General features: G+C 57.6%; 1 protein-coding gene across 3 annotated transcripts in view; it reads right to left on the bottom strand.

Annotated features, from left to right (window-relative positions):
- Positions 1-761: 761 nt before the first annotated feature.
- Positions 762-24,726, bottom strand: part of LOC140426007 (guanine nucleotide exchange factor VAV3) — a 705,672-nt gene continuing 681,707 nt past the window's right edge. For all 3 annotated transcript variants that reach the window (XM_072510280.1, XM_072510278.1, XM_072510279.1), the window contains 2 exons: positions 3,553-3,704; positions 762-1,711 (listed from right to left, as the gene is read on the bottom strand). In XM_072510280.1, the coding sequence (XP_072366381.1) occupies positions 1,623-1,711; positions 3,553-3,704 (241 nt within the window). In that variant the 3' untranslated portion in view covers positions 762-1,622. The remainder of the gene's footprint in view (positions 1,712-3,552; positions 3,705-24,726) is intronic.

Below are 24,726 nucleotides of genomic sequence, written 5' to 3'. Positions count from 1 at the left end.
TGACAGTGCGGCACTCCCTCAGTACTGACCCTCTGACAGTGCAGCACTCCCTCAATCCTGCCCCTCTGACAGTGCAGCACTCCCTCAGTCCTGACCCTCTGACAGTGCGGCACTCCCTCAGTACTGACCCTCTGACAGTGCAGCACTCCCTCAGTACTGACCCTCTGACAGTGCGGCACTCCCTCAATACTGCCCCTCTGACAGTGCGGCACTCCCTCAGTACTGACCCTCTGACTGTGCGGCACTCCCTCAGTACTGCCCCTCTGACAGTGCGGCGCTCCCTCAGTCCTGCCCCTCTGACAGTGCAGCACTCCCTCATTACTGACCTTCTGACGGTGCAGTATTCCCTCAGTACTGACCCTCTGACAGTGCAGCACTCCCTCAGTACTGACCCACTGACAGTGCAGCACTCCCTCAGTCCTGACCCTCTGACAGTGCGGCACTCCCTCAGTACTGACTCTCGGACAGTGCAGCACACCCTCAGTACTGACCCTCTGACAGTGCAGCACTCCCTCAGTCCTGACCCTCTGACAGTGCGGCACTCCCTCAGTACTGACCCTCTGACAGTGCGGCACTCCCTCAGTACTGACCCTCTGACAGTGCGGCACTCCCTCAGTCCTGACCCTCTGACAGTGCGGCACTCCCTCAGTACTGACCCTCTGACAGTGCGGCACTCCCTCAGTACTGACCCTCTGACAGTGCGGCACTCCCTCAGTACTGACCCTCTGACAGTGCGGCACTCCCTCAGTACTGACCCTCTGACAGTGCGGCACTCCCTCAGTACTGACCCTCTGACAGTGCGGCATTCCCTCAGTACTGATCCTCTGACAGTGCAGCACTCCCTCAGTACTGACCCTCTGACAGTGCGGCACACCCTCAGTACTGACCCTCTGACAGTGCGGCACTCCCTCAGTACTGACCGTCTGACAGTGCAGCACTCCCTCAGTACTGACCCTCTGACAGTGCAGCGCTCCCTCAGTACTGACCCTCTGACAGTGCGGCACTCCCTCAGTACTGACCCTCTGACAGTGCGGCATTCCCTCAGTCCTGCCCTAGGTGTACCAGCTTTAACTTTGTGCTAATGTTGTGAAATGGAAACTGAACTGTGGCTGCTGAGGGAGCCGCGACTGAATTGAGTGTTCAGCCATTCGGGCTGGTCTGTTGGAGATCACTGTGACTCTCATATACAGGCTGTGAGGCATTGAGGTAACATTTGCTGAATTAAACTAATGATAATATACACACAGCAGTTAGTAATCAACAATAACAAATCAAATCTGGGTGTTCCTCTCTGTCCCCAAGCAGCACATTTCCAGGTTGACAGAATTCACAATGTTCGAGCGATGACAACGCTGCATCTCCGGCAGCAAGGAGCCTGAGTTTGGTTCGATCCCAATGTGGGGAGTGGAGATGACGAACCTGGGTCCATGGGGATTGTCTGGAATTCTGTCCCCATCCCCCCCATCCCCAGGCCAGACTCTCATCCTGATTGTAGTAAAGTCTGGATCAACCTGTCAGCTTCGAAAATCACAGTTGAGTCAGGCGAGGGGCAGAGCTAACCGGCTGCGAGGGAAATTCTTGCGCAGTCCCCACATCACTGGCGCTGTTGCAATCAGCTCAGTTCACTGATCCCTGGCATCCTTGTCGTTCTGAGTCAGTCTGTGAAACAGTCCTCCTCCTCTTCCACGTATGTCGAGGGAAACCAACCCGCCTGAAATAAACAATAGATCACTCAGAACCGGGTGGGAAAATCCCACACTCACATTGGAAAAGTCACAGCGCAGAGATCCCGCCTTCCTTCCAATGCTGAAGATTCCAACTCCTCCTGAGGGAGTTGGTAATTGGCAAGAATCTCACAGCACAGAATGAGGGCATTGAGCCCATCGTCACAGAGCTAGCCCTCTGAATGAGCGATCCACGTAATCACACCTCCCCCCCCCCCCCCGCCTTCTCTTCCACCATAGCTCTGAAAAATATTTACTTTTCCAATTATATAACAATTGCCTTTTGAAAGTTATTGTTGAATCTGCTTCCACCGCCCTTTCAGGCAGCACCTTCCAGATCACAACAACTCACTGTGTAAAAAACATCCTCCTCATCTCCCCCTCTGCCTCACAACAACTCGCTGTGTAAAAAACATCCTCCTCATCTCCCCCTCTGCCTCACAACAACTCGCTGTGTAAAAAACATCCTCCTCATCTCCCCCTCTGCCTCACAACAACTCGCTGTGTAAAAAACATTCTCCTCATCTCCCCCTCTGCCTCACAACTCGCTGTGTAAAAAACATCCTCCTCATCTCCCCCTCTGCCTCACAACAACTCGCTGTGTAAAAAACATCCTCCTCATCTCCCCCTCTGCCTCACAACAACTCGCTGTGTAAAAAACATCCTCCTCATCTCCCCCTCTGCCTCACAACAACTCACTGTGTAAAAAACATCCTCCTCATCTCCCCCTCTGCCTCACAACAACTCGCTGTGTAAAAAACATCCTCCTCATCTCCCCCTCTGCCTCACAACAACTCGCTGTGTAAAAAACATCCTCCTCATCCCCCCCTCTGCCTCACAACAACTCGCTGTGTAAAAAACATCCTCCTCATCTCCCCCTCTGCCTCACAACAACTCGCTGTGTAAAAAACATCCTCCTCATCTCCCCCTCTGCCTCACAACAACTCGCTGTGTAAAAAACATCCTCCTCATCTCCCCCTCTGCCTCACAACAACTCGCTGTGTAAAAAACATCCTCCTCATCCCCCCCTCTGCCTCACAACAACTCGCTGTGTAAAAAACATCCTCCTCATCTCCCCCTCTGCTTCACAACAACTCGCTGTGTAAAAAACATCCTCCTCATCTCCCCCTCTGCCTCACAACAACTCGCTGTGTAAAAAACATCCTCCTCATCTCCCCCTCTGCTTCTTTTCCCGATTCTCTTCAATCTGTGTCCCTCTGGTGACCCTCCCTCCTGTCACTGAAACACTTTCTCCTCATTTACTCCATCAGAACTCTTGCTGGTTTTGAACCCCTCGATTCAATCTCCTCTGAACCTTCTCTGCTCCAAGGAGAACAATCCCAGCTTCTCCAGTCTCTCCACATCACTCTGTATTTATTATTTATGGGGAAACACCATTTGATAGAATGCACCCGGTGCAGAGGGAGGCCGTCGAGTCTGCAACATCCATCTGATAAAGCACTCTACCCAGGCCAACGTCCCCACCAACCCCGCTCTAACCCAGCCAGCCTAACCTGCACATCCCTGGATGCTAAGGGCAATTTATCATGGCCAATCCACCAAACCCGCACATCTTTGGACTGTGGGAGGAAACCGGAGCACCCGGAGGAAACCCACGCACACACGGGGAGAACGTGCAGACTCCGCACAGACAGTGACCCAAGCCGGAATCGAACCTGGGACCCTGGCGCTGTGAGGCAGCTGTGCTAACCACTGTGTCACTGGGCCCCCCTTGATAGAGTTCTATTAAGGAGCTGGCGCAAGCAATGATGGGCTGAGTGGCCTTCCCTTGATCATTGTACCCCCCGCCCCCTGGGTTGTGACTCACCCTCCCGTTGACAGCTCCCCGCCACCAGCCATTGGGACCGTTTTTGCTGAAAATCTTCACCATGTCGCCCTCCTGAAGTGACAATTCCCTCATATCTCTCGCCGAGAAGGCGTACTGAGCCACTGCCACGCCCACTACTTTGGGACTTAAAGCTGCAAAAAACAAAGAATAGGATTACATTTCGGATAGCAACATTCACCACAAACTGCAAGGTGATCAAAACAAGGCCAAGATCACAGCAGGAGGAAGAACACAGCCGTTCTTCACGTTGTGTGGTCAGATCCGTTCAGCATCTGAGAGGGGAGACGGGATAATATCTAACCCCACAGAGCACTCCCTCAGTACTGACCCTCTGACAGTGCAGCACTCCCTCAGGACTGACCCTCTGACAGTGTAGCACTCCGTCAGTACTGACCCTCTGACAGTGCGGCACTCCCTCAGTACTGACCCTCTGACAGTGCAGCACTCCCTCAGTACTGACCCTCTGACAGTGCAGCACTCCCTCAGTACTGACCCTCTGACAGTGCGGCACTCCCTCAGTACTGACCCTCTGACAGTGCAGCACTCCCTCAGTACTGACCCTCTGACAGTGCGGCACTCCCTCAGTACTGACCCTCTGACAGTGCGGCACTCCCTCAGGACTGACCCTCTGACAGTGCAGCACTCCCTCAGTACTGACCGTCTTACAGTGCAGCACTCCCTCAGTACTGACCCTCTGACAGTGCAGCACTCCCTCAGTACTGACCCTCTGACAGTGCGGCACTCCCTCAGTACTGACCCTCTGACAGTGCGGCACTCCCTCAGGACTGACCCTCTGACAGTGCAGCACTCCCTCAGTACTGACCGTCTTACAGTGCAGCACTCCCTCAGTACTGACCCTCTTACAGTGCAGAACTCCCTCAGTACTGACCCTCTGACAGTGCAGCACTCCCTCAGTACTGACCCTCTGACAGTGCGGCACTCCCTCAGTACTGACCCTCTGACAGTGCAGCACTCCCTCAGTACTGACCCTCTGACAGTGCAGCACTCCCTCAGCACTGACCCTCTGACAGTGCAGCACTCCCTCAGTACTGACCCTCTGACAGTGCGACACTCCCTCAGTACTGACCCTCTGACAGTGCAGCACTCCCTCAGTACCGACACTCTGACAGTGCAGCACTCCCTCAGTACTGACCCTCTGACAATGCGGCACTCCCTCAGTACTGACCCTCTGAAAGTGCAGCACTCCCTCAGTAATGATCCTCTGACAGTGCAGCACTCCCTCAGTACTGACCCACTGACACTGCTGCACTCCCTCAGTACTGACCCTCTGACAGTGCAGCGCTCTCTGTAGAAGCCAGGTATTTCAAATACAACTCGTGTAGGTAAAAGATCGCTGTTTTAGTACTCATTTTTAAAAATGAGAATTTCAGCACACATAAATTCAGGACTTCAATATGATACATGAAACAGCATAAAATTCCATTATAAGATTATAGCAGCACAGTTGCAAGACAATTTGACACTGCTTGTGCTAATTGTCAAGGCCAAGGACTGAGTTCCATGGCAACTAGGTGGCAAGAGTCCAATGCAGTTTGTAAGAGCATTGAATCATATATATATATATTCGATATGAAGTCTCAATTGTTACATTAGCCAAGCCAGCTAAAAGATTAGCAAAATATCACATTCCATAACATGTAGACATGAAACAATTAAAAAGCTGATGTTGCACATTGAAGATGGACGGCTTGCCATCAAATCAAATGTGTTTGAGTCTAACCCAAACCAATTAGGATTATATTGGGGTGTAATTAGATGACTTAAGACAGATATGAAAGTGTATAACTGAAAAGTTTCCGGCCGCCATTTTAGTGTGTATTGTCTTTGCGGTGTTGTGTTGTGTTGTCTGTCCTTAATTGCTGTCTTTAATTCTCTTAGTCTGTCTGTTAATGTGAGATGTCTTTTGGGGGTTCTGTCAGCCTGTCAGTCTGTGTCAGTGATGTTAGTCCACTTTTGACTTTATGTTTGAGTTTAGCTGAAGATTAGCTCTCTCTCTCTCTTCATGTTTCATTGCCAGACTTTGACCTTTAAAAAGTTACTTTCGAGCTGTCTGCCTAAGCAAAGAAAGATAATGTCTGTAATTCTCTGAAAGCTTCGAATTGTCTACGAATTGCCTTTTAAATGACTTTCAAATTGTAATCAAGCGACTACAAATAAAACAATTATTTTTGGCACCTGAGAAGTTTTAACTGAACTTTCTGCTGAGTTCCAGTATTCGCAAAGCGCTACTGGTAACCGAATAGCAGAAATAATATAAATTCCTTCAACTTTACACAGTTGAATAATACAAGGAATCGAACAACTTGGCATAGTCCAGAAATATTACAAATCTTAGAACTTGTCGTATTGCGCCAGGACTTGATTCATCAACTAAGCTTCCCCCAAACTTGGCGTAGTTCGACAGGTCAAGCTCCTATAAATTATAGATTCCTATACTACCTCAGTACTGACCCTCTGACAGTGCAGCACTCCCTCAGTACTGACCCTCTGACAGTGCAGCGCTCCCTCAGTACTGACCCTTTGACAGTGCAGCACTCCCTCAGTACTGACCCTCTGACAGTGCAGCACTCCCTCAGTACTGACCCTCTGACAGTGCAGCACTCCCTCAGTACTGACTCTCTGACAGTGCAGCACTCCCTCAGTACTGACCCTCTGACAGTGCGGCACTCCCTCAGTACTGACCCTCTGACAGTGCGGCACTCCCTCAGTACTGACCCTCTGACAGTGCAGCACTCCCTCAGTACTGACCCTCTGACAGTGCGGCACTCCCTCAGTACTGACCCTCTGACAGTGCACCACTCCCTCAGTACTGACCGTCTGACAGTGTGGCACTCCCTCAGTACTGACCCTCTGACAGTGCTGCACTCCCTCAGTACTGACCCTCTGACAGTGCAGCACTCCCTCAGTGCTGACCCTCTGACAGTGCAGCACTCCCTCAGCACTGACCATCTGACAGTGCAGCACTCCCTCAGTGCTGACCCTCTGACAGTGCAGCACTCACTCAGTACTGACCCTCTGACAGTGCAGCACTCCCTCAGTACTGACCCTCTGACAGTGCAGCACTCCCTCAGTACTGACCCTCTGACAGTGCAGCACTCCCTCAGTGCTGACCCTCTGACAGTGCGGCACTCCCTCAGTACTGACCCTCTGACAGTGCAGCGCTCCCTCAGTACTGACCCTCTGACAGTGCAGCACTCCCTCAGTACTGACCCTGTGACAGTGCAGCACTCCCTCAGTACTGACCCTCTGACAGTGCAGCACTCCCTCAGTACTGACCCTCTGACAGTGCAGCACTCCCTCAGCACTGACCCTCTGACAGTGCAGCACTCCCTCAGTACTGACTCTCTGACAGTGCAGCACTCCCTCAGTACTGACCCTCTGACAGTGCACCACTCCCTCAGTACTGACCCTCTGACAGTGCGGCACTCCCTCAGTACAGACCCTCTGACAGTGCAGCGCTCCCTCATTACTGACCCTCTGACAGTGCAGCACTCCCTCAGTACTGACCCTCTGACAGTGCAGCACTCCCTCAGTGCTGACCCTCTGACAGTGCGGCACTCCCTCAGTACTGACCCTCTGACAGTGCAGCGCTCTCAGTACTGACCCTCTGACAGTGCAGCACTCCCTCAGTACTGACCCTGTGACAGTGCAGCACTCCCTCAGTACTGACTCTCTGACAGTGCAGCACTCCCTCAGTACTGACCCTCTGACAGTGCAGCACTCCCTCAGTATTGACCCTCTGACAGTGCGGCACTCCCTCAGTACTGACCCTCTGACAGTGCAGCACTCCCTCAGTACTGACCCTCTGACAGTGCAGCACTCCCTCAGCACTGACCCTCTGACGGTGCAGCACTCCCTCAGTACTGACTCTCTGACAGTGCAGCACTCCCTCAGTACTGACCCTCTGACAGTGCACCACTCCCTCAGTACTGACCCTCTGACAGTGCGGCACTCCCTCAGTACAGACCCTCTGACAGTGCAGCGCTCCCTCATTACTGACCCTCTGACAGTGCAGCACTCCCTCAGTACTGACCCTCTGACAGTGCAGCACTCCCTCAGTGCTGACCCTCTGACAGTGCGGCACTCCCTCAGTACTGACCCTCTGACAGTGCAGCGCTCTCAGTACTGACCCTCTGACAGTGCAGCACTCCCTCAGTACTGACCCTGTGACAGTGCAGCACTCCCTCAGTACTGACTCTCTGACAGTGCAGCACTCCCTCAGTACTGACCCTCTGACAGTGCAGCACTCCCTCAGTATTGACCCTCTGACAGTGCGGCACTCCCTCAGTACTGACCCTCTGACAGTGCAACACTCCCTCAGTACTGACCCTCTGACAGTGCGGCACTCCCTCAGTACTGACCCTCTGACAGTGCAACACTCCCTCAGCACTGACCCTCTGACAGTGCGGCACTCCCTCAGTACTGACCCTCTGACAGTGCAACACTCCCTCAGCACTGACCCTCTGACAGTGCAGCACTCCCTCAGTACTGACCCTCTGACAGTGCAGCACTCCCTCAGTACTGACCCTCTGACAGTGCAGCACTCCCTCAGTACTGACCCTCTGACAGGGAGACACTCCCTCAGTACTGACCCTCTGACAGTGCAACACTCCCTCAGTACTGACCCTCTGACAGTGCGGCACTCCCTCAGTACTGACCCTCTGACAGTGCAACACTCCCTCAGTACTGACCCTCTGACAGTGCGGCACTCCCTCAGTACTGACCCTCTGACAGTGCAACACTCCCTCAGCACTGACCCTCTGACAGTGCGGCACTCCCTCAGTACTGACCCTCTGACAGTGCAGCACTCCCTCAGTACTGACCCTCTGACAGTGCAGCACTCCCTCAGTACTGACCCTCTGACAGTGCGGCACTCCCTCAGTACTGACCCTCTGACAGTGCAACACTCCCTCAGTATTGACCCTCTGACAGTGCAACACTCCCTCAGTACTGACCCTCTGACAGTGCGGCACTCCCTCAGTACTGACCCTCTGACAGTGCAGCATTCCCTCAGTACTGACCCTCTGACAGTGCTGCACTCCCTCAGTACTGACCCTCTGACAGTCCAGTACTCCCTCAATACTGACCCTCTGACAGTGCAGCACTCCCTCAGTACTGACCCTCTGACAGTGCGGCACTCCCTCAGTACTGACCCTCTGACAGTGCAGCAATCCCTCAGTACTGACCCTCTGACAGTGCGGCACTCCCTCAGTACTGACCCCCTGACAGTGCGGCACTCCCTCAGTACTGACCCTCTGACAGTGCAGCAATCCCTCAGTACTGACCCTCTGACAGTGCTGCACTCCCTCAGTACTGACCCCCTGACAGTGCAGCAATCCCTCAGTACTGACCCTCTGACAGTGCTGCACTCCCTCAGTACTGACCCTCTGACAGTGCTGCACTCTCTCAGTACTGACCCTCTGACAGTCCAGCACTCCCTCAGTACTGACCCTCTGACAGTGCAGCACTCCCTCAGTACTGACCCTCTGACAGTGCTGCACTCCCTCAGTACTGACCCCTGACAGTGCAGCAATCCCTCAGTACTGACCCTCTGACAGTGCTGCACTCCCTCAGTACTGACCCTCTGACAGTGCTGCACTCCCTCAGTACTGACCCTCTGACAGTCCAGCACTCCCTCAGTACTGACTCTCTGACAGTGCAGCACTCCCTCAGTACTGACCCTCTGACAGTGCAGCACTCCCTCAGTACTGACCCTCTGACAGTGCAGCACTCCCTCAGTACTGACCCTCTGACAGTGCAGCACTCCCTCAGTACTGACCCTCTGACAGTGCGGCACTCCCTCAGTACTGACCCTCTGACAGTGCAGCACTCCCTCAGTATTGACCCTCTGACAGTGCGGCACTCCCTCAGTACTGACCCTCTGACAGTGCAGCACTCCCTCAGTACTGACCCTGTGACAGTGCAGCACTCCCTCAGTACTGACTCTCTGACAGTGCAGCACTCCCTCAGTACTGACCCTCTGACAGTGCAGCACTCCCTCAGTATTGACCCTCTGACAGTGCGGCACTCCCTCAGTACTGACCCTCTGACAGTGCAGCACTCCCTCAGTACTGACCCTCTGACAGTGCAGCACTCCCTCAGCACTGACCCTCTGACGGTGCAGCACTCCCTCAGTACTGACTCTCTGACAGTGCAGCACTCCCTCAGTACTGACCCTCTGACAGTGCACCACTCCCTCAGTACTGACCCTCTGACAGTGCGGCACTCCCTCAGTACAGACCCTCTGACAGTGCAGCGCTCCCTCATTACTGACCCTCTGACAGTGCAGCACTCCCTCAGTACTGACCCTCTGACAGTGCAGCACTCCCTCAGTGCTGACCCTCTGACAGTGCGGCACTCCCTCAGTACTGACCCTCTGACAGTGCAGCGCTCTCAGTACTGACCCTCTGACAGTGCAGCACTCCCTCAGTACTGACCCTGTGACAGTGCAGCACTCCCTCAGTACTGACTCTCTGACAGTGCAGCACTCCCTCAGTACTGACCCTCTGACAGTGCAGCACTCCCTCAGTATTGACCCTCTGACAGTGCGGCACTCCCTCAGTACTGACCCTCTGACAGTGCAACACCCACTCAGTACTGACCCTCTGACAGTGCGGCACTCCCTCAGTACTGACCCTCTGACAGTGCAACACTCCCTCAGCACTGACCCTCTGACAGTGCGGCACTCCCTCAGTACTGACCCTCTGACAGTGCAACACTCCCTCAGCACTGACCCTCTGACAGTGCAGCACTCCCTCAGTACTGACCCTCTGACAGTGCAGCACTCCCTCAGTACTGACCCTCTGACAGTGCAGCACTCCCTCAGTACTGACCCTCTGACAGGGAGACACTCCCTCAGTACTGACCCTCTGACAGTGCAACACTCCCTCAGTACTGACCCTCTGACAGTGCGGCACTCCCTCAGTACTGACCCTCTGACAGTGCAACACTCCCTCAGTACTGACCCTCTGACAGTGCGGCACTCCCTCAGTACTGACCCTCTGACAGTGCAACACTCCCTCAGCACTGACCCTCTGACAGTGCGGCACTCCCTCAGTACTGACCCTCTGACAGTGCAGCACTCCCTCAGTACTGACCCTCTGACAGTGCAGCACTCCCTCAGTACTGACCCTCTGACAGTGCGGCACTCCCTCAGTACTGACCCTCTGACAGTGCAACACTCCCTCAGTATTGACCCTCTGACAGTGCAACACTCCCTCAGTACTGACCCTCTGACAGTGCGGCACTCCCTCAGTACTGACCCTCTGACAGTGCAGCATTCCCTCAGTACTGACCCTCTGACAGTGCTGCACTCCCTCAGTACTGACCCTCTGACAGTCCAGTACTCCCTCAGTACTGACCCTCTGACAGTGCAGCACTCCCTCAGTACTGACCCTCTGACAGTGCGGCACTCCCTCAGTACTGACCCTCTGACAGTGCAGCAATCCCTCAGTACTGACCCTCTGACAGTGCGGCACTCCCTCAGTACTGACCCCCTGACAGTGCGGCACTCCCTCAGTACTGACCCTCTGACAGTGCGGCACTCCCTCAGTACTGACCCCCTGACAGTGCGGCACTCCCTCAGTACTGACCCTCTGACAGTGCAGCAATCCCTCAGTACTGACCCTCTGACAGTGCTGCACTCCCTCAGTACTGACCCCCTGACAGTGCAGCAATCCCTCAGTACTGACCCTCTGACAGTGCTGCACTCCCTCAGTACTGACCCTCTGACAGTGCTGCACTCTCTCAGTACTGACCCTCTGACAGTCCAGCACTCCCTCAGTACTGACCCTCTGACAGTGCAGCACTCCCTCAGTACTGACCCTCTGACAGTGCTGCACTCCCTCAGTACTGACCCCTGACAGTGCAGCAATCCCTCAGTACTGACCCTCTGACAGTGCTGCACTCCCTCAGTACTGACCCTCTGACAGTGCTGCACTCCCTCAGTACTGACCCTCTGACAGTCCAGCACTCCCTCAGTACTGACTCTCTGACAGTGCAGCACTCCCTCAGTACTGACCCTCTGACAGTGCTGCACTCCCTCAGTACTGACCCTCTGACAGTCCAGCACTCCCTCAGTACTGACTCTCTGACAGTGCAGCACTCCCTCAGTACTGACCCTCTGACAGTGCAGCACTCCCTCAGTACTGACCCTCTGACTGTGCAGCACTCCCTCAGTACTGACCCTCTGACAGTGCAGCACTCCCTCAGTACTGACTCTCTGACAGTGCAGCACTCCCTCAGTACTGACTCTCTGACAGTGCAGCACTCCCTCAGTACTGACCCTCTGACAGTGCAGCACTCCCTCAGTACTGACCCTCTGACAGTGCAGCACTCCCTCAGTACTGACCCACTGACAGTGCCGCACTCCCTCAGCACTGACCCTCTGACAGTGCAGCACTCCCTCAGTACTGACCCTCTGACAGTGCAGCACTCCCTCGGTACTGACTCTCTGACAGTGCAGCACTCCCTCAGTACTGACCCTCTGACAGTGCAGCACTCCCTCGGTACTGACCCTCTGACAGTGCGGCACTCCCTCAGTACTGACCCTCTGACAGTGCAGCACTCCCTCAGTACTGACCCTCTGACAGTGCAGCACTCCCTCAGTACTGACCCTCTGACAGTGCGGCACTCCCTCAGTACTGACCCTCCGACAGTGCAGCACTCCCTCAGTACTGACCCTCTGACAGTGCGGCACTCCCTCAGTACTGACCCTCCGACAGTGCAGCACTCCCTCAGTACTGACCCTCTGACAGTGCGGCACTCCCTCAGTACTGACCCTCTGACAGTGCGGCACTCCCTCAGTACTGACCCTCCGACAGTGCAGCACTCCCTCAGTACTGACCCTCTGACAGTGCGGCACTCCCTCAGTACTGACCCTCCGACAGTGCAGCACTCCCTCAGTACTGACCCTCTGACAGTGCAACACTCCCTCAGTACTGACCCTCTGACAGTGCGGCGCTCCCTCAATACTGACCCTCTGACAATGCAGCACTCCCTCAGTACTGACCCTCTGACAGTGCGGCACTCCCTCAGTACTGACCCTCCGACAGTGCAGCACTCCCTCAGTACTGACCCTCCGACAGTGCAGCACTCCCTCAGTACTGACCCTCTGACAGTGCGGCACTCCCTCAGTACTGACCCTCCGACAGTGCAGCACTCCCTCAGTACTGACCCTCTGACAGTGCGGCACTCCCTCAGTACTGACCCTCTGACAGTGCAGCACTCCCTCAGTACTGACCCTCTGACAGTGCGGCACTCCCTCAGTACTGACCCTCTGACAGTGCAGCACTCCCTCAGTACTGACCCTCTGACAGTGCAACACTCCCTCAGTACTGACCCTACCAAACCAACCTCACCCAACAGAGACTGTGACCACCTCATCGCCGGCTCCATATTGGATTGGGAGACAGCGACATCCATTGGATTGATATGACCAAGGAGGCAATGGAGCCCATTGGCCGGAAGCTCACACATTGGATAATATTCCTGACTCCTGAGGGAGGCGGAGTTGCGCTACTGGTTCGTGAGAATATCACAGCTGTACTGCGGAAGTACACCTCAGAGGGCAGTGAGGCTATATGAACAAAGAACAAGGAACAAAGAAAAGTACAGCACAGGAACAGGCCCTTCGGCCCTCCAAGCCCGTGCCGACCATACTGCCCGACTAAACTACAATCTTCTACACTTCCTGGGTCCGTATCCTTCTATTCCCATCCTATTCATATATTTGTCAAGATGCCCCTTAAATGTCCCTATCGTCCCTGCTTCCACTACCTCCTCCGGTAGCGAGGTCCAGGTACCCACTACCCTCTGCGTAAAAAACTTGCCTCGTACATCTACTCTAAACCTTGCCCCTCTCACCTTAAACCTATGCCCCCTAGTAATTGACCCCTCTACCCTGGGGAAAAGCCTCTGACTATCCACTCTGTCTATGCCCCTCATAATTTTGTATACCTCTATCAGGTCGCCCCTCAACCTCCTTCGTTCCAGTGAGAACAAACCGAGTTTATTCAACCGCTCCTCATAGCTTATGCCCTCCATACCAGGCAACATTCTGGTAAATCTCTTCTGCACCCTCTCTAAAGCCTCCACATCCTTCTGGTAGTGTGGCGACCAGAATTGAACACTATACTCCAAGTGTGGCCTAACTAAGGTTCTATACAGCTGCAACATGACTTGCCAATTCTTATACTCAATGCCCCGGCCAATGAAGGCCAGCATGCCGTATGCCTTCTTGACTACCTTCTCCACCTGTGTTGCCCCTTTCAATGACCTGTGGACCTGTACTCCTAGATCTCTTTGACTTTCAATACTCTTGAGGGTTCTACCATTCACTGTATATTCCCTACCTGCATTAGACCTTCCAAAATGCATTACCTCACATTTGTCCGGATTAAACTCCATCTGCCATCTCTCCGCCCAAGTCTCCAGACAATCTAAATCCTGCTGTATCCTCAGACAGTCCTCATCGCTATCCGCAATTCCACCAACCTTTGTGTCGTCTGCAAACTTACTAATCAGACCAGTTACATTTTCCTCCAAATCATTTATATATACTACAAAGAGCAAAGGTCCCAGCACTGATCCCTGTGGCACACGACTGGTCACAGCCCTCCAATTAGAAAAGCATCCCTCCATTGCTACCCTCTGCCTTCTATGGCCTAGCCAGTTCTGTATCCGCCTTGCCAGTTCACCCCTGATCCCGTGTGACTTCACCTTTTGTACTAGTCTACCATGAGGGACTTTGTCAAAGGTTTTACTGAAGTCCATATAGACAACATCCACTGCCCTACCTGCATCAATCATCTTAGTGACCTCCTCGAAAAACTCTATCAAGTTAGTGAGACACGACCTCCCCTTCACAAAACCGTGCTGCCTCTCACTAATACGTCCATTTGCTTCCAAATGGGAGTAGATCCTGTCTCTAAGAATTCTCTCCAGTAATTTCCCTACCACTGACGTAAGGCTCACCGGCCTGTAGTTCCCGGGATTATCCTTGCTACCCTTCTTAAACAGAGGAACAACATTGGCTATTCTCCAGTCCTCCGGGACATCCCCTGAAGACAGCGAGGATCCAAAGATTTCTGTCAAGGCCTCAGCAATTTCCTCTCCAGCCTCCTTCAGTATTCTGGGGTAGATCCCATCAGGCCCTGGGGACATATCTACCTTAATATTTTTTAAGACACCCAATATGGGTAGAGATCAGGAATAAGAAGGGTTCAGTCACAATGTTGGGGGTATACTACGGGCCTCCCAACAGCCAGCGGGAGATAGAGGAGCAGATAGGTAGACAGATTTTGGAAAAGATTAAAACAACAGGGTTGTGGTGATGGGAGACTTCAACTTCCCCAATATTGACTGGCACTCACTTAGTGCCAGGGGCTTAGACGGGGCGGGGTTTGTAAGGAGCATCCAGGAGAGCTTCTTAAAACAATATGTAGACAGTCCAACTAGGGAAGGGGCGGTACTGGACCTGGTATTGGGGAATGAGCCCGGCCAGGTGGTAGATGTTTCAGTAGGGGAGCATTTCGGTAACAGTGACCACAATTCAGTAAGTTTTAAAGTACTGGTGGACAAGGATAAGAGTGGTCCTAGGATGAATGTGCTAAATTGGGGGAAGGCTAATTATAACAATATTAGGCGGGAACTGAAGAACATAGATTGGGGGCAGATGTTTGAGGGCAAATCAACATCTGACATGTGGGAGGCTTTCAAGTGTCAGTTGAAAGGAATTCAGGACCGGCATGTTCCTGTGAGGAAGAAGGAGAAATACGGCAATTTTCAGGAACCTTGGATAACGAGAGATATTGTAGGCCTCGTCAAAAAGAAAAAGGAGGCATTTGTCAGGGCTAAAAGGCTGGGAACAGATGAAGCCTGCGTGGAATATAAGGAAAGTAGGAAGGAACTTAAGCAAGGAGTCAGGAGGGTGAGAAGGGGTCACGAAAAGTCATTGGCAAATAGGGTTAAGGAAAATCCCAAGGCTTTTTACACGTACATAAAAAGCAAGAGGGTAGCCAGGGAAAGGGTTGGCCCACTGAAGGATAGGCAAGGGAATCTACGTGTGGAGCCAGAGGAAATGGGCGAGGTACTAAATGAATACTTTGCATCAGTATTCACCAAAGAGAAGAAATTGGTAGATGTTGAGTCTGGAGAAGGGGGTGTAGATAGCCTGGGTCACATTGAGATCCAAAAAGACGAGGTGTTGGGTGTCTTAAAAAATATTAAGGTAGATAAGACCCCAGGGCTTGATGGGATCTACCCCAGAATACTGAAGGAGGCTGGAGAGGAAATTGCTGAGGCCTTGACAGAAATCTTTGGATCCTCACTGTCTTCAGGGGATGTCCCGGAGGACTGGAGAATAGCCAATGTTGTTCCTCTGTTTAAGAAGGGTAGCAAGAATAATCCAGGGAACTACAGGCCGGTGAGCCTTACTTCAGTGGTAGGGAAATTACTGGAGAGAATTCTTCGAGACAGGATCTATTCCCATTTGGAAGCAAATGGACGTATTAGTGAGAGGCAGCATGGTTTTGTGAAGGGGAGGTCGTGTCTCACTAACTTGATAGAGTTTTTCGAGGAGGTCACTAAGATGATTGATGCAGGTAGGGCAGTGGATGTTGTCTATATGGACTTCAGTAAAACCTTTGACAAAGTCCCTAATGGTAGACTAGTACAAAAGGTGAAGTCACACGGGATCAGGGGTGAGCTAGCAAGGTGGATACAGAACTGGCTAGGTCATAGAAGGCAGAGAGTAGCAATGGAAGGATGCTTTTCTAATTGGAGGGCTGTGACCAGTGGTGTTCCACAGGGATCAGTGTTGGGACCTTTGCTGTTTGTAGTATATATGAATGATTTGGAGGAAAATGTAACTGTCTGATTAGTAAGTTTGCAGACGACACAAAGGTTGGTGGAATTGCGGATAGCGATGAGGACTGCCAGAGGATACAGCAGGATTTAAATTGTTTGGAGACTTGGGCGGAGAGATGGCAGATGGAGTTTAATCCGGACAAATGTGAGGTAATGCATTTTGGAAGGTCTAATGCAGGTAGGGAATATACAGTGAATGGTAGAACCCTCAAGAGTATTGAAAGCCAAAGAGATCTAGGAGTACAGGTCCACAGGTCATTGAAAGGGGCAACACAGGTGGAGAAGTTAGTCAAGAAGGCATACGGCATGCTTGCCTTCATTGGCCGGGGCATTGAGTATAAGAATTGGCAAGTCATGTTGCAGCTGTATAGAACCTTAGTTAGGCCACACTTGGAGTATAGTGTTCAATTCTGGTCACCACACTACCAGAAGGATGTGGAGGCTTTAGAGAGGGTGCAGAAGAGATTTACCAGAATGTTGCCTGGTATGGAGGGCATTAGCTATGAGGAGCGGTTGAATAAACTCGGTTTGTTCTCACTGGAACGAAGGAGGTTGAGGGGAGACCTGATAGAGGTCTACAAAATTATGAGGGGCATAGACAGAGTGGATAGTCAGAGGCTTTTCCCCAAGGTAGAGGGGTCAATTACTAGGGGGCATTGGTTTAAGGTGAGAGGGGCGAGGTTTAGAATAGATGTACCAGGCATGTTTTTTACGCAGTGGGTGCCTGGAACTCGCTACCGGAGGTGGTGGTGGAAGCAGGGACGATAGTGACATTTAAGGGGCATCTTGACAAATACATGAATAGGATGGGAATAGAGGGATACGGACCCAGGCAGTGTAGAAGATTGTAGTTTAGTCGGGCAGCATGGTCGGCACGGGCTTGGAAGGCCGAAGGGCCTGTTCCTGTGCTGTACATTTCTTTGTTCTTTGTTCTTTGACCCGGAGTTCCCCTTCTTCCATAATATCAGCCAGACAATGGGCGGGAGAACAATCCACATTCAAACCAAGCTTCCTGTCCGGTTCGGGCTGTGTTTTCTCTGCCTGGGCAGGTCAGGCAGAACACGGTGTGACTGGGATCGAGTTGGGGGTGAATGGGTTCAGTTGGTGAGATCAGTACACCAGGGCAGCGTCTAGCTCTCTCCCCCCCTCGACAACTGAAGCAAGCCACACCACCCGAGGGATGGGTCAGGGCCCGAGGGCTTTGACAGAGGGGACATGACGGGTGAACACTTCATCTGTATCGTGCAGGGCGCCCAGCCCCACACCGCATGGAGAGTCACCTCACATCTCGCCAACACACCTGAGGTAATCTCCGGGGGTTTAATAGTGAGTGAGGGAACCCCAGGGACTTCATTCAGTGAAGTGCACGGGGATGTGATCTGTTTTGTTATCAGCAATCTAAGAACAGTTAGCATCAGTTGTGCCATATTTAGAATTGCTGGATATAATAAACACTCTGATTATTGAAATTTAAAAGCTGTGTTGATTCCATTATTAATCACCCTCAGTCTTAGCTGTGAGCCCAGAACAGACGCTGACGAACCTGCCCATTAACCCCAACTCCAATCAAGCTCGGGATTTGGGGGATCCTACAGTTCATAGTGATAACATTGTGAAAGTGTGTCTGTAAATAAACCGGTTAAATCATTTAAACCACCACAATTCATTATATACACTGACTGTGTGCCTGCTAATCCTTCCTTTAGGCAGTCCCGACAATGGGAATGCTGCTTTGTACCTGTCCATCGTTAGAGGAAGAACAATTCGCACCCCTTTCTGTACAGCGCCAGCTGCCGCAGATTGTTAACTAGTTTAAAGGAGTAAAATGTTCCTTCAAAAGCTGTGAAGAGAAGATAAGTAGGTCGCAGAATGGGGCTGGAACAGGGCAGGGGGTTGGGGATAGTCGGGGTGTCGGGCGAGGGAGTTGAGGGTTTAGGGGAGAATTAGGAGGGCGCCAGGGGGAGTCAGGGGCTCGGGGTGGAGTCGGGGGTTCAGGGGGGAGTTGGGGGCTGGGAGGATGTGGGGGTTCAGGGGGAGTCGGGTGGCTGGGAGGCTGGGGGGTTCAGGGGGGAGTTGGGGGCTGGGAGGATGTGGGGGTTCAGGGGGAGTCGGGAGGCTGGGAGGCTGGGGGGTTCAGGGGGGAGTTGGGGGCTGGGAGGATGAGGGGGTTCAGGGGGAGTCGGGTGGCTGGGAGGCTGGGGGGTTCAGGGGGAGTCAGGTGGCTGGGAGGATGTGGGGGTTCAGGAAGGAGTCGGGGGGCTGGGAGGCTGTGGGGGTTCAGGGGGAGTTGGGGGGCTGGGAGGCTGTGGGGGTTCAGGGGGAGTCGGGGGGCTGGGAGGCTGTGGGGGTTCAGGGGGAGTCGGGGGGCTGGGAGGCTGTGTGGGTTCGGGGGAGTCGGGTGGTTGTGAGGGTTCAGGGGTGAGTTGGGGGGGCCTGGAGGCTGTGGGGGTTCAGGGGGGGTCGGGGGGCTGGGAGGATGTGGGGGTTCAGAGAGGAGTCGGGGGGCTGGGAGGATGTGGGGGTTCGGGGGAGTCGGGGGGCTGGGAAACTGGAGGGGTTCAGGGGGGAGTAGGGGGGCTGGGAGGTTCTGGGGGTTCAGGGGGAGTTGGGTGGCTGTGGGGGTTCAAGGGGGAGTCGGTGGTCTGGGAGGCTGTGGGGGATCAGGGGGAGTCGGGGGGGCTGGGAGGCTGTGGGGGTTCAGGGGGAGTCGGGGGGCTGGGAGGCTGTGGGGGTTCAGGGGGAGTCGGGGGGCTGGGAGGCTGTGTGGGTTCGGGGGGAGTCGGGTGGCTGGGAGGATGTGGGGGTTCAGGGGGAGTCGGGGGCTGGGAGGCTGTGGGGGTTCAGGGGGAGTCGGGGGGCTGGGAGGATGCGGGGATTCAGCGGGGAGTCGGGGGGCTGGGAGGCTGTGGGGGTTCAGGGGGAGTCGGGGGGCTGGGAGGCTGTTGGGGTTCAGGGGGAGTCGGGGGGCTGGGAGGCTGTGGGGATTCGGGGGGAGTCGGGGGGCCTGGAGGCTGTGGGGGTTCAGGGGGAGTCGGGAGGCTGGGAGGATGTGGGGGTTCAGAGGGGAGTCGGGGGTCTGGGAGGATGTGGGGGTTCGGGGGAGTCGGGGGGCTGGGAAACTGGAGGGGTTCAGGGGGGAGTAGGGGGCTGGGAGGTTCAGGGGGTTCAGGGGGAGTTGGGTGGCTGTGGGGGTTCAAGGGGGAGTCGGTGGTCTGGGAGGCTGTGGGGGATCAGGGGGAGTCGGGGGGGCTGGGAGGCTGTGGGGGTTCAGGGGGAGTCGGGGGGCTGGGAGGCTGTGGGGGTTCAGGGGGAGTCGGGGGGCTGGGAGGCTGTGTGGGTTCGGGGGGAGTCGGGTGGCTGGGAGGATGTGGGGGTTCAGGGGGAGTCGGGGGGCTGGGAGGCTGTGGGGGTTCAGGGGGAGTCGGGGGGCTGGGAGGATGCGGGGGTTCAGCGGGGAGTCGGGGGGCTGGGAGGCTGTGGGGGTTCAGGGGGAGTCGGGGGGCTGGGAGGATGTGGGGGTTCACAGGGGAGTCGGGGGGCTGGGAGGATGTGGGGGTTCGGGGGAGTCGGGGGGCTGGGAAACTGGAGGGGTTCAGGGGGGAGTAGGGGGGCTGGGAGGTTCTGGGGGTTCAGGGGGAGTTGGGTGGCTGTGGGGGTTCAAGGGGGAGTCGGTGGTCTGGGAGGCTGTGGGGGTTCAGGGGGAGTCGGGGGGCTGGGAGGCTGTGTGGGTTCGGGGGGAGTCGGGTGGCTGGGAGGATGTGGGGGTTCAGGGGGAGTCGGGGGTCTGGGAGGCTGTGGGGGTTCAGGGGGAGTCGGGGGGCTGGGAGGATGCGGGGGTTCAGCGGGGAGTCGGGGGGCTGGGAGGCTGTGGGGGTTCAGGGGGAGTCGGGGGGCTGGGAGGCTGTGGGGGTTCAGGGGGAGTCGGGGGGCTGGGTGGATGCGGGGGTTCAGCGGGGAGTCGGGGGGCTGGGAGGCTGTGGGGGTTCAGGGGGAGTCGGGGGGCTGGGAGGATGTGGGGGTTCAGCGGGGAGTCGGAGGGCTGTGAGGCTGTGTGGGTTCGGGGGGAGTCGGGTGGCTGTGGGGGTTCAGGGGGAGTCGGGGGGCTGGAAGGCTGTGGGGATTCGGGGGGAGTCGGGGGGGCCTGGAGGCTGTGGGGGTTCAGGGGGAGTCGGGGGGCTGGGAGGATGTGGGGGTTCAGAGGGGAGTCGGGGGGCTGGGAGGATGTGGGGGTTCGGGGGAGTCGGGGGGCTGGGAAACTGGAGGGGTTCAGGGGGGAGTAGGGGGGCTGGGAGGTTCTGGGGGTTCAGGGGGAGTTGGGTGGCTGTGGGGGTTCAAGGGGGAGTCGGTGGTCTGGGAGGCTGTGGGGGATCAGGGGGAGTCGGGGGGGCTGGGAGGCTGTGGGGGTTCAGGGGGAGTCGGGGGCTGGGAGGCTGTGGGGGTTCAGGGGGAGTCGGGGGGCTGGGAGGCTGTGTGGGTTCGGGGGGAGTCGGGTGGCTGGGAGGATGTGGGGGTTCAGGGGGAGTCGGGGGGCTGGGAGGCTGTGGGGGTTCAGGGGGAGTCGGGGGGCTGGGAGGATGCGGTGGTTCAGCGGGGAGCCGGGGGGCTGGGAGGCTGTGGGGGTTCAGGGGGAGTCGGGGGGCTGGGAGGATGCGGGGGTTCAGGGGGAGTCGGGGGGCTGGGAGGATGCGGGGGTTCAGCGGGGAGTCGGGGGGCTGGGAGGCTGTGGGGGTTCAGGGGGAGTCGGGGGGCTGGGAGGCTGTGGGGGTTCAGGGGGAGTCGGGGGGCTGGGAGGATGTGGGGGTTCAGCGGGGAGTCGGGGGGCTGTGAGGCTGTGTGGGTTCGGGGGGAGTCGGGTGGTTGTGAGGGTTCAGGGGTGAGTTGGGGGGGCCTGGAGGCTGTGGGGGTTCAGGGGGGGTCGGGGGGCTGGGAGGATGTGGGGGTTCAGAGAGGAGTCGGGGGGCTGGGAGGATGTGGGGGTTCGGGGGAGTCGGGGGGCTGGGAAACTGGAGGGGTTCAGGGGGGAGTAGGGGGGCTGGGAGGTTCTGGGGGTTCAGGGGGAGTTGGGTGGCTGTGGGGGTTCAAGGGGGAGTCGGTGGTCTGGGAGGCTGTGGGGGATCAGGGGGAGTCGGGGGGGCTGGGAGGCTGTGGGGGTTCAGGGGGAGTCGGGGGGCTGGGAGGCTGTGGGGGTTCAGGGGGAGTCGGGGGGCTGGGAGGCTGTGTGGGTTCGGGGGGAGTCGGGTGGCTGGGAGGATGTGGGGGTTCAGGGGGAGTCGGGGGCTGGGAGGCTGTGGGGGTTCAGGGGGAGTCGGGGGGCTGGGAGGATGCGGGGATTCAGCGGGGAGTCGGGGGGCTGGGAGGCTGTGGGGGTTCAGGGGGAGTCGGGGGGCTGGGAGGCTGTGGGGGTTCAGGGGGAGTCGGGGGGCTGGGAGGCTGTGGGGATTCGGGGGGAGTCGGGGGGCCTGGAGGCTGTGGGGGTTCAGGGGGAGTCGGGAGGCTGGGAGGATGTGGGGGTTCAGAGGGGAGTCGGGGGTCTGGGAGGATGTGGGGGTTCGGGGGAGTCGGGGGGCTGGGAAACTGGAGGGGTTCAGGGGGGAGTAGGGGGCTGGGAGGTTCAGGGGGTTCAGGGGGAGTTGGGTGGCTGTGGGGGTTCAAGGGGGAGTCGGTGGTCTGGGAGGCTGTGGGGGATCAGGGGGAGTCGGGGGGGCTGGGAGGCTGTGGGGGTTCAGGGGGAGTCGGGGGGCTGGGAGGCTGTGGGGGTTCAGGGGGAGTCGGGGGGCTGGGAGGCTGTGTGGGTTCGGGGGGAGTCGGGTGGCTGGGAGGATGTGGGGGTTCAGGGGGAGTCGGGGGGCTGGGAGGCTGTGGGGGTTCAGGGGGAGTCGGGGGGCTGGGAGGATGCGGGGGTTCAGCGGGGAGTCGGGGGGCTGGGAGGCTGTGGGGGTTCAGGGGGAGTCGGGGGGCTGGGAGGATGTGGGGGTTCACAGGGGAGTCGGGGGGCTGGGAGGATGTGGGGGTTCGGGGGAGTCGGGGGGCTGGGAAACTGGAGGGGTTCAGGGGGGAGTAGGGGGGATGGGAGGTTCTGGGGGTTCAGGGGGAGTTGGGTGGCTGTGGGGGTTCAAGGGGGAGTCGGTGGTCTGGGAGGCTGTGGGGGTTCAGGGGGAGTCGGGGGGCTGGGAGGCTGTGTGGGTTCGGGGGGAGTCGGGTGGCTGGGAGGATGTGGGGGTTCAGGGGGAGTCGGGGGTCTGGGAGGCTGTGGGGGTTCAGGGGGAGTCGGGGGGCTGGGAGGATGCGGGGGTTCAGCGGGGAGTCGGGGGGCTGGGAGGCTGTGGGGGTTCAGGGGGAGTCGGGGGGCTGGGAGGCTGTGGGGGTTCAGGGGGAGTCGGGGGGCTGGGAGGATGCGGGGGTTCAGCGGGGAGTCGGGGGGCTGGGAGGCTGTGGGGGTTCAGGGGGAGTCGGGGGGCTGGGAGGATGTGGGGGTTCAGCGGGGAGTCGGGGGGCTGTGAGGCTGTGTGGGTTCGGGGGGAGTCGGGTGGCTGTGGGGGTTCAGGGGGAGTCGGGGGGCTGGAAGGCTGTGGGGATTCGGGGGGAGTCGGGGGGGCCTGGAGGCTGTGGGGGTTCAGGGGGAGTCGGGGGGCTGGGAGGATGTGGGGGTTCAGAGGGGAGTCGGGGGGCTGGGAGGATGTGGGGGTTCGGGGGAGTCGGGGGGCTGGGAAACTGGAGGGGTTCAGGGGGGAGTAGGGGGGCTGGGAGGTTCTGGGGGTTCAGGGGGAGTTGGGTGGCTGTGGGGGTTCAAGGGGGAGTCGGTGGTCTGGGAGGCTGTGGGGGATCAGGGGGAGTCGGGGGGGCTGGGAGGCTGTGGGGGTTCAGGGGGAGTCGGGGGCTGGGAGGCTGTGGGGGTTCAGGGGGAGTCGGGGGGCTGGGAGGCTGTGTGGGTTCGGGGGGAGTCGGGTGGCTGGGAGGATGTGGGGGTTCAGGGGGAGTCGGGGGGCTGGGAGGCTGTGGGGGTTCAGGGGGAGTCGGGGGGCTGGGAGGATGCGGGGGTTCAGCGGGGAGCCGGGGGGCTGGGAGGCTGTGGGGGTTCAGGGGGAGTCGGGGGGCTGGGAGGATGCGGGGGTTCAGGGGGAGTCGGGGGGCTGGGAGGATGCGGGGGTTCAGCGGGGAGTCGGGGGGCTGGGAGGCTGTGGGGGTTCAGGGGGAGTCGGGGGGCTGGGAGGCTGTGGGGGTTCAGGGGGAGTCGGGGGGCTGGGAGGATGTGGGGGTTCAGCGGGGAGTCGGGGGGCTGTGAGGCTGTGTGGGTTCGGGGGGAGTCGGGTGGCTGTGGGGGTTCAGGGGGGAGACGGGGGGGCTGGGAGGCTGTGTGGGTTCGGGGGGGGTCAGGTGGCTGTGGGGGTTCAGGGGGGAGTCGGGGGGCAGGGAGGCTGTGTGGGTTCGGGGGGAGTCGTGTGGCTGTGGGGGTTCAGGGGGGAGACGGGGGGCTGGGAGGCTGTGGGGGTTCAGGGGGAGTCGGGGGTCTGGGAGGCTGTGTGGGTTCGGGGGGGGTCGGGTGGCTGGGAGGCTGTGGCGGTTCAGGGGGAGTCGGGGGGCTGGGAGGATGTGGGGGTTCAGGGGGGAGTCGGGGGGCTGGGAGGATGCAGGGGTTCAGGGGGGCGTCGGGGGGCTGGGAGGGTGTGGAGGTTCAAGGGGGAGTCGGGGGTCTGGGAGGATGTGGGGGTTCAGGGGGGAGTAGGGGGGCTGGGAGGATGTGGGGGTTCAGAGGGGAGTCGGGGGGCTGGGAGGATGTGGGGGTTCGGGGGAGTCGGGGGACTGGGAAACTGGAGGGGTTCAGGGGGGAGTAGGGGGGCTGGGAGGTTCTGGGGGTTCAGGGGGAGTTGGGTGGCTGTGGGGGTTCAAGGGGGAGTCGGTGGTCTGGGAGGCTGTGGGGGATCAGGGGGAGTCGGGGGGGCTGGGAGGCTGTGGGGGTTCAGGGGGAGTCGGGGGGCTGGGAGGCTGTGGGGGTTCAGGGGGAGTCGGGGGGCTGGGAGGCTGTGTGGGTTCGGGGGGAGTCGGGTGGCTGGGAGGATGTGGGGGTTCAGGGGGAGTCGGGGGCTGGGAGGCTGTGGGGGTTCAGGGGGAGTCGGGGGGCTGGGACATGCGGGGATTCAGCGGGGAGTCGGGGGGCTGGGAGGCTGTGGGGGTTCAGGGGGAGTCGGGGGGCTGGGAGGCTGTGGGGGTCCAGGGGGAGTCGGGGGGCTGGGAGGCTTTGGGGATTCGGGGGGAGTCGGGGGGCCT

Source organism: Scyliorhinus torazame, chromosome 7 (assembly GCF_047496885.1).
Source record: "Scyliorhinus torazame isolate Kashiwa2021f chromosome 7, sScyTor2.1, whole genome shotgun sequence".
Taxonomy (NCBI): domain Eukaryota; kingdom Metazoa; phylum Chordata; class Chondrichthyes; order Carcharhiniformes; family Scyliorhinidae; genus Scyliorhinus; species Scyliorhinus torazame.
The sequence above is the reverse complement of the archived record's forward strand: the minus strand, read 5'-3'. Positions and strand labels throughout refer to the sequence as shown.